The 10,073-nt window shown below is 39.3% G+C and overlaps 1 protein-coding gene across 3 annotated transcripts in view; it reads left to right on the top strand.

The window, feature by feature from the left end:
- Window positions 1-2,855: 2,855 nt before the first annotated feature.
- The window catches only part of LOC139751433 (eukaryotic translation initiation factor 4 gamma 1-like), a 55,214-nt gene continuing 47,996 nt past the window's right edge, over window positions 2,856-10,073 (top strand). For 2 of the 3 annotated variants that reach the window (XM_071666842.1, XM_071666841.1), the window contains exon 1: window positions 9,626-9,981. In XM_071666842.1, the coding sequence (XP_071522943.1) occupies window positions 9,648-9,981 (334 nt within the window). In that variant the 5' untranslated portion in view covers window positions 9,626-9,647. Of the gene's footprint in view, window positions 2,949-9,625; window positions 9,982-10,073 lie in introns of those variants that run through there. The other variant, XM_071666843.1, reaches the window with a different exon arrangement.

Genomic DNA, 10,073 nt, shown 5'->3' with positions numbered 1-10,073 from the left:
CCTGCTACTGGATGTAGCGCACCCTTGCATGTATATAAGCTGCTGGAAAAAGGACCAATTTCAATACTTTATTCCTTGATCATTAACAGCGGTCGTACATTACTTCCCTAACCCTGGCAATAAGGGTAGAATGATACTGCCCGCGTATAGACACAGCCTAGCGTACCATCACTTGCAACCTAATGGTCGAATCACTGAGAGGCTGATCACGTTGTTGGCCTTACAAACCAAAGATCGTCAGTAAGGCAGAATTATAACACTCATGGTTAACTTACAAATGTTGTTGGTCGTCTGACTGGCAGTACTAAATGGCACACTTGGCCACTCCACGCTTCAAACATTGCTTTTGAAGTCATGAGACAGTAACATCAGATAATATACTCCAGTCGTCATATATATAGTTTCCAGTAGCGATAGTAATGGTTCAATACTTAACGAAGACGTGTAGAATATTCTTGTGCTGTTATTTCAGTGGAATAATGGTTTATTTGTGCGTGTTAATTATAAGCTTGAGACATGTCGACCAAGTTGTGATAATTACAGCTTTTTTATTGACCCCTTTGTAAGATACTCCTCAGCTTTATTTCCCCCCCGCCGCTGTAAAGTAATCCACGGCTTTATTGCCCCGTGTTTGATAAGACGACCTTCCTCTGCCGTGTATCAAGTCACTGGGCTCAGCCCGTCTGGGATGGGAGTCAACAAGGTTCATGTACCCGCCCGCTGCCGGATGCGCTCCCCCCTCACCCGCCCGCTGCCGGCTGGAGTGTGTTCAGTTCCTCCATTGACCCGCTCTCCTCCTCCTACATTCCCCTCTCGACATACGATAGCCCCAGAAATGCTTTAGGTTAGCCTAAAGCCTCCACTTCAGGGTGTATATGAATACCCAGTTCCCCTTTGACCTGCGTAATTATCTATTTGCATTGTACGGGACGCCGCCGGTTTGGAGGAAGCTTAATTGAGTCGAGACCTGGAGGGGCGGCCATATTGTTAGGGCAGATGCCAGCTCAGATGTTCTAAAATGAGGTTTTATTCTTCTCCTGTGAGTCGTCCAGATATTCCTTGTGAGTCACCCTACATTTTTATGTCTAATATTGAATGATGGTTATGTTGAGACTTTAAGCATGATATGAATTATGACAAAAACCATGATACATCACGTTATGAAACTTTCAAGAAAATCTGCTTTGAAAGATCACAATCAGAATGGAAGAGTTTGTAATGTATTTTATTAATAAACTTTGTACCAAAAATTACAAAATATTAATTGGCTCTATATTTTTATTGCGAATGAAATGCTTTTCAAGAAAAAAAAAATCAGGTACATCATGTGGGGAAGAAGTTATCTTCCCTCGTTGTTGAAGGGATAACAGTTCCATAAATTGGCCGTTATTAAAAATTTAGATCCCAGATTTTTCATCAGTTATGATAAATAATATCCATTATTGTAATTCTGCGAAAATTTAACTTTTGAAGGAAAGCGGAACTTTACTTCAAAATGAAAATAACATCGAAGAGAATTGTTTCCTTATATAGCAATGTCAAATTTGAAGTGGTTGCGGGTATTACTATAAAATAACTAGAAATAATCATATATTTATTAATACAAGAGATAATAAATCAATTAATTTAATGAAATACGATATTTTGACTCATTCATCTTTGATATATTTTTTAAATCAAATTACTTAGAGGAAAATGTCAAAAAGCGCAGTAATAATTCTGTGTATTTTCTCGGACAATAATTGCTTACTTGCAAATATGGAAAATAAATTAATAAAAGTCTTGATTAAGGGCAACCTCTTGAAAAGATGGTATCCAGATAGTACAGGTAGGAAATAATCAAGAAATTCATTTATATATTTTCTATGACTCAAAGAAGTAAATATGATTAATACAGGAATAATCATGATTGATAACATTATTATTGCAAAGAAAATAATTCCTGAGAAAAGTGTCCGAAAAATATTGATAGTTCGGTGTATTTTCAACAAAAAGAAATCACATTTGGAATATTCATGTGAGGAATATCTTCAGCACCTTAGACAATAACCTGATATTCTTCAATATGGTTCCCAATATCCGTAATCACTGAAATATGATGAAATATATTAAAACTTGTATTGTTCCAAGGGACATCAACGCAACTAATTATCCAAATAATAAATACTTTATATATATATTCAAACTACTGACATCTGTCAGACGTAATGAACAGCGACTACGATGAATATCTGAATGAAATATATTACAAATGCCAAAGCTTAGAGACAATGATTTCAAGTAGTTTTGAAGCAGAAAATCTTTTTGTTTTAAAACCTATAATGAGAGGGTTCAGTATGTTGACACTAAGTAAAATAGTACCGAAAACAGACGTAAAAACTTGTTGACATATGCGTTACCCCCAAGATGTGATTACGCGTTTAATTAGCAAAAGAACTTGATGAATAGCATTTATGATTAAATTTGAGAAAATTTAAAGCATGAACAAAATACATGATAACTGTTAAGGGAATCTTTCTCAAAAAAAAAATTTCACATGTAATAAGTATCGTACTGAAGGGTTTTAATATCTTACGATATTCACCTGATACATGACTGGCTTTTGTTTGCATGGAGCAGGCTTATGTAAGCAGCTGCTTGCGATCTCAACGTAAATATAGATAGTAAAAGGATCCAATCATTTGTCTCAAAGTAACAATAGATGAATAGATGGTATTTTTTTCTTTATTATTATTATTATTATCATTATTATTATTATTATTATCATTATTATCTTTATTATTATTATTATTATTATTATCAGTTATTATTATATTTTTTCTTATCGAGTATCCGTTTTGTAATGACCGCACTAGGTACCCTGGTGTTCATCTGGTGGCAAACATGAGGCTCAGCTGATGTCAGTCTGCCATTTTCCCACGTCAGTTTCTTCTTTCTTCCACCATTTGGTAAGTTACGAATGGCTCAACTGTATGTTTACTTACAGAAATTTGTTATCTGTTAGGCCGGGTATGTTAATTTTTAGAGATAATAATGTAATAAACTTTGTGATGTACGAACATGGCTCATGTTAAACTGGCCCAGCAGTTATGAACTTAATTTTATAATTACAATGGCGGTAGGTCATCCATCATGCACGGCCTGAGGTCTCGGCCATATTAGACGTGAACTGTGAACAATATATGTCGATATTACCAACGAATTTCAAGCATGAGACGAAAACCAGCGGGGAAGAAGTGGACGCCATATTGTGTTGTGGAAGGTTGTACACACGTGATGGCACACACACACACACACACACACACACTGTCTTCTGTCAAAACTGATATATATATATATATATATATATATATATATATATATATATATATATATATATATATATATATATATATATATATTTTTTTTTTTTTTTTTTTTTTTATACTTTGTCGCTGTCTCCCGCGTTTGCGAGGTAGCGCAAGGAAACAGACGAAAGAAATGGCCCAACCCCCCCCATACACATGTACATACACACGTCCACACACACAAATATACATACCTACACAGCTTTCCATGGTTTACCCCGGACGCTTCACATGCCTTGATTCAATCCACTGACAGCACGTCAACCCCTGTATACCACATCGCTCCAATTCACTCTATTCCTTGCCCTCCTTTCACCCTCCTGCATGTTCAGGCCCCGATCACACAAAATCTTTTTCACTCCATCTTTCCACCTCCAATTTGGTCTCCCTCTTCTCCTCGTTCCCTCCACCTCCGACACATATATCCTCTTGGTCAATCTTTCCTCACTCATTCTCTCCATGTGCCCAAACCACTTCAAAACACCCTCTTCTGCTCTCTCAACCACGCTCTTTTTATTTCCACACATCTCTCTTACCCTTACGTTACTTACTCGATCAAACCACCTCACACCACACATTGTCCTCAAACATCTCATTTCCAGCACATCCATCCTCCTGCGCACAACTCTATCCATAGCCCACGCCTCGCAACCATACAACATTGTTGGAACTACTATTCCTTCAAACATACCCATTTTTGCTTTCCGGGATAATGTTCTCGACTTCCACACATTTTTCAAGGCTCCCAAAATTTTCGCCCCCTCCCCCACCCTATGATCCACTTCCGCTTCCATGGTTCCATCCGCTGACAGATCCACTCCCAGATATCTAAAACACTTCACTTCCTCCAGTTTTTCACCATTCAAACTCACCTCCCAATTGACTTGACCCTCAACCCTACTGTATCTAATAACCTTGCTCTTATTCACATTTACTCTTAACTTTCTTCTTCCACACACTTTACCAAACTCCGTCACCAGCTTCTGCAGTTTCTCACATGAATCCGCCACCAGCGCTGTATCATCAGCGAACAACAACTGACTCACTTCCCAAGCTCTCTCATCCCCAACAGACTTCATACTTGCCCCTCTTTCCAAGACTCTTGCATTTACCTCCCTAACAACCCCATCCATAAACAAATTAAACAACCATGGAGACATCACACACCCCTGCCGCAAACCTACATTCACTGAGAACCAATCACTTTCCTCTCTTCCTACACGTACACATGCCTTACATCCTCGATAAAAACTTTTCACTTCTTCTAACAACTTGCCTCCCACACCATATATTCTTAATACCTTCCACAGAGCATCTCTATCAACTCTATCATATGCCTTCTCCAGATCCATAAATGCTACATGCAAATCCATTTGCTTTTCTAAGTATTTCTCACATACATTCTTCAAAGCAAACACCTGATCCACACATCCTCTACCACTTCTGAAACCACACTGCTCTTCCCCAATCTGATGCTCTGTACATGCCTTCACCCTCTCAATCAATACCCTCCCATATAATTTACCAGGAATACTCAACAAACTTATACCTCTGTAATTTGAGCACTCACTCTTATCCCCTTTGCCTTTGTACAATGGCACTATGCACGCATTCCGCCAATCCTCAGGCACCTCACCATGAGTCATACATACATTAAATAACCTTACCAACCAGTCAACCATACAGTCACCCCCTTTTTTAATAAATTCCACTGCAATACCATCCAAACCTGCTGCCTTGCCGGCTTTCATCTTCCGCAAAGCTTTTACTACCTCTTCTCTGTTTACCAAATCATTTTCCCTAACCCTCTCACTTTGCACACCACCTCGACCCAAACACCCTATATCTGCCACTCTGTCATCAGACACATTCAACAAACCTTCAAAATACTCATTCCATCTCCTTCTCACATCACCACTACTTGTTATCACCTCCCCATTTACGCCCTTCACTGAAGTTCCCATTTGCTCCCTTGTCTTACGCACCCTATTTACCTCCTTCCAGAACATCTTTTTATTCTCCCTAAAATTTACTGATAGTCTCTCACCCCAACTCTCATTTGCCCTTTTTTTCACCTCTTGCACCTTTCTCTTGACCTCCTGTCTCTTTCTTTTATACTTCTCCCACTCAATTGCATTTTTTCCCTGCAAAAATCGTCCAAATGCCTCTCTCTTCTCTTTCACTAATACTCTTACTTCTTCATCCCACCACTCACTACCCTTTCTAAACAGCCCACCTCCCACTCTTCTCATGCCACAAGCATCTTTTGCGCAATCCATCACTGATTCCCTAAATACATCCCATTCCTCCCCCACTCCCCTTACTTCCATTGTTCTCACCTTTTTCCATTCTGTACACAGTCTCTCCTGATACTTCTTCACACAGGTCTCCTTCCCAAGCTCACTTACTCTCACCACCTTCTTCACCCCAACATTCACTCTTCTTTTCTGAAAACCCATACTAATCTTCACCTTAGCCTCCACAAGATAATGATCAGACATCCCTCCAGTTGCACCTCTCATCACATTGACATCCAAAAGTCTCTCTTTCGCACGCCTGTCAATTAACACGTAATCCAATAATGCTCTCTGGCCATATATATATATATAATGAAAGGCTTCTACACTTGAAATGGTATAGTAAAATATATCGGTGCTTCCTCTGGCCGACACACCAAGAAGATATGAATCAAATAATCATAAATTGATCTCAATCATGTCATCATTTAGAAGCTTAATTAATGGCTGCCAGACAGTAGTAGTTCAGCCCCGGAATCTTATTCAACAGCAAAGTAGGCCATTTATAAAGGTCTTAAGAAAATTCTTTTTCTGAAGATCAGGAAAAAATGTCGAAATTGTTCAAGGTATTTTTCAAGACAAACCCTTTTTCTTTCAAATTTGGAAAATAACAATGTATAAGGATGTTTTCTTTCAAAAACTGGAATATAATGAAATGAAATATACTTGAAGATATAAAAGAAAATTCGATATTGATTCCCTGGCCGACAAATACCGAAAAATTAAGAAACGAGTAATCATGAAATATATTAAACGATCAAATTTTAAATGCTGTTAGATTTAATGGCCGCCAAAACTATATATTACGGTATAGCTTTTATCATACGGAATAGGCTTTGCACTAAGGTTTTGTGGAAAATATATTTACCGAACAAGAATATCATATATAGCAGGTGTGTTAACGGTATTTTCCAGATTAAAAAAAGAGAAACTTTTTCTTTCAGAAATATATTATGACAATGAAAGGATTCTGTACCTAAAATAATAAAACAATATAATGCCTCCTGTAGCTTACGGATACCAAATAAATATGAAGCAAAATTATCGTAAAATATTTCAAACGTATTTATTTCAATGATTAATTACGGAACTTATAATGGCACCAGACAATATTTCATTTCCATAATAAGATTCAGCATGAAAAAATAGGGCAGGCAGTGTGTGTGTGTGTGTGTGTGTGTGTGTACAGATTCCCCAAGACAGCCTGGCACGGGGTACACAGGGCGGCCATTGTGTGTGTTGTAGTGTAGTGGGCTCAGATATGGATGTGTTTCGTGTACGACCTGTGTGTGTTGTGATGCACGAACTATAATATGGTGAATAATTGAACTACAACAGGAGTCTTTTCAGACAGTGGGAACGCACCCTCGGGCTACACTGTTGGGAGAATGTGTTCTACGGGTCGATTTTGGGGTAACAGTTTCTCTCGTTAAGTGAAATAGTTGTAGTTCCTTTTAACATAAAATTTAATTTGTCGCTCGCTCCATGAGTGTATTACACAACCCCTTGATCCCCGACATTCTTACCGAACGCGTTCAAAGTTGCCCCGGATGTAGAACGTCGCGCATGCGCAGTTAACTCTCACTTCAACGTGGCTGATGCGCCTTTTTTTTTTTTTTCTGTCTTTACGAAAAGTTTGAGAAACCACGACAGAGAAATTCGTATTCATCTGTCAGTCATATGCAAATTGTAAACATAGGTACATTACTTACCAGGTTTGTTTACCTTAAAAAAGAACAAAATACACGCGATACAGATCTCGTAAAACAAAAAGGTTGTCATTAAATGCACATTTATCTTTATTTTAAAGGACAATTGTAGGAATATCCTACATAACGCGCCAGTACTTTTCAGTTAGTTAAGCTATATTATATTAAAAGAGAAATACAGAAATTTGATTAAAAATTTAATGTTTCCTTTGCCTTACGTATGTAGGGAATATAATTAACTATGTTACTCAAAAGGACTGTAATTTACTGCAATTGTAAATCTATTACGTGGCATTTTTTTACCGACCTAATAGTAAAAAACTAAAACCAAAAACTAATTGAAATCTACTTACATTAACTTATAATCTTATTGGGATCAAAGCTAATTATCAGTGAGTAAGGCTACAGAGGAAGTGAAGGTTTATTCAGTACGTGGAAGGAGAGGTCGTTATGGGGGGGGGGGGGGAGCGAAAATGGGTATGTTTGAAGGTATGTTAGCACCAACAATGTTATAATGGTTGAGAGGCGTGGGCTCTAGATAGGGTTGTGCAGAGGAGGGTGGATGTGTTGGAAATGAGATGTTTGAGGACAATATGTGGTGTGAGGTGGTTTGATCGAGTAAGTAATGTAAGGGTAAGAGAGATGTGTGGAAATAAAAAGAGTGTGGTTGAGAGAGCAGAAGAGGGTGTTTTGAAATGGTTTGGGCACATGGAGAGAATGAGTGAGGAAAGATTGACCAAGAGGATATATGTGTCGGAGGTGGAGGGAACGAGGAGAAGTGGGAGACCAAATTGGAGGTGGAAAGATGGAGTGAAAAAGATTTTGAGAGTTTGGGGTCTGAACATACAGGAGGGTGCACAAGATAGAGTGAATTTGAGTGATGGGGTATCCTGGGGTCGACGTGCTGTCAATGGACTGAACCAGGGCATGTGATACGGCCGGAGTAAGCTATGGAATGGTCTTTGGGGCCTGGATGTGGTGGATAGGGAGCTGTGGTTTCTTGGTGCATTACACATGAGTTTTCTTCGTCTGTTACTGGCGAAAAAATGTAAATTGTGTGTGTATATATATATATATATATATATATATATATATATATATATATATATATATATATATATATATATATATATATATTTTCTTTCATACTATTCGCCATTTCCCGCATTAGCGAGGTAGCGTTAAGAACAGAGGACTGGGCCTTAAAGGGAATATCCTCACCTGGCCCCCTTCTCTGTTCCTTCTTTTGGAAAATTAAAAAAAAAAGAAAAAAAAAACGAGAGGGGAGGATTTCCAGCCACCCGCTCCCTCCCCTTTTAGTCGCCTTCTACGACACGCAGGGAAGTGGGAAGTATTCTTTCTCCCCTTTCCCCAGGGATAATATATATATATATATATATATATATATATATATATATATATATATATATATATATATATATATATATATAACCTTTGATGCGTGTATCTATGTAACATAAACGTTATACAAACATATGTCTGTGAAACTTGGTTCATGTATCACGCTACTTTACTTATATGTGGGTGCTGACCCAACCAGTTATTAGTGTCTGTGTACTTATAAACAGGAGGACCTCGGCTCTCCGATCGTACCCTGCTTTATATAGTAATATACAGTCCTATTACGTGATGAATAATTGGCTCTCAAACCACCTTTTTAATATGCATCATATGCAGCCATTTTTGTATGAACTCGATACACCTGATTTTGTCAAATGCCTGTCAAGTCTTGCCCACATCGGATGATAGATAAAGTGATTCAGTTTATCTTGCCCACGTCATAGGATGTGGGATGACAGATAAAGTAAATGATTTAACTATACCTCAAGGCCATGAAGACTTGATGTTGACAACCTTAATAGCCCTGGTATATCTAGATAAGCGAACAGCCACCTGTGCCGTGCGTTATCCATGCTCCTGTCCCAACCAACTGTGCTCCCTGATGTTGAGTTTCCCGTGTCCCCGTCATCACCAGCTGTGCCATGTGTTAGCCATGTTGAGTCTCCCCTGTCCCCGTCATCACCAGCTGTGCCATCTGTTAGCCATGTTGAGTCTTCCATGGACCCGTCATCACTAGCTGTGCCATGTATTGGCCATGTTGAGTCTCCCGTGTCCCCGTCATCACCAGCTGTGCCATCTGTTGGCCATGTTGAATCTCCCATGTCCCCGTCATCACCAGCTGTGCCATCTGTTGGCCATGTTGAGTCTCCCATGTCCTCGTCATCACCAGCTGTGCCATGTGTTGGCCATGTGTTGGCCATGTTGAGTCTCCCATGTCCCCGTCATCACCAGCTGTGCCATCTGTTGGCCATGTTGAGTCTCCCATGTCCCCGTCATCACCAGCTGTGCCATCTGTTGGCCATGTTGAGTCTTCCATGTCCCCTTCATCACCAGCTGTGCCATCTGTTGGCCATGTTGAGTCTCCCGTGTTCCCGTTCTTTATGTTTGCAATTGTAAACAAACGGAGCCCAGGTGGTGCAACTCACCACCTGACAACCAGACTAATAACGGAGGAACAACCTCTTCATCTCAGCCTTCCGGCCTTTACCAAACGACGAGAGAGGAACATTATTACTTCCTTACTGAAGGAAAGTAAATCTAATCAAGGTAAGAACCCTAGACACTCCGGTATGGCCTAGTGTACACTGTGGCCTGTATGTGTCCCCCCCCCCCCGAGTATATTTCATGCACTACTGTAA

The sequence above is a fragment of the Panulirus ornatus genome, chromosome 11 (assembly GCF_036320965.1).
Source record: "Panulirus ornatus isolate Po-2019 chromosome 11, ASM3632096v1, whole genome shotgun sequence".
Lineage (NCBI taxonomy): Eukaryota > Metazoa > Arthropoda > Malacostraca > Decapoda > Palinuridae > Panulirus > Panulirus ornatus.
Note: the sequence above shows the minus strand (reverse complement) of the source record. Positions and strands in the feature narration are given on the sequence as shown.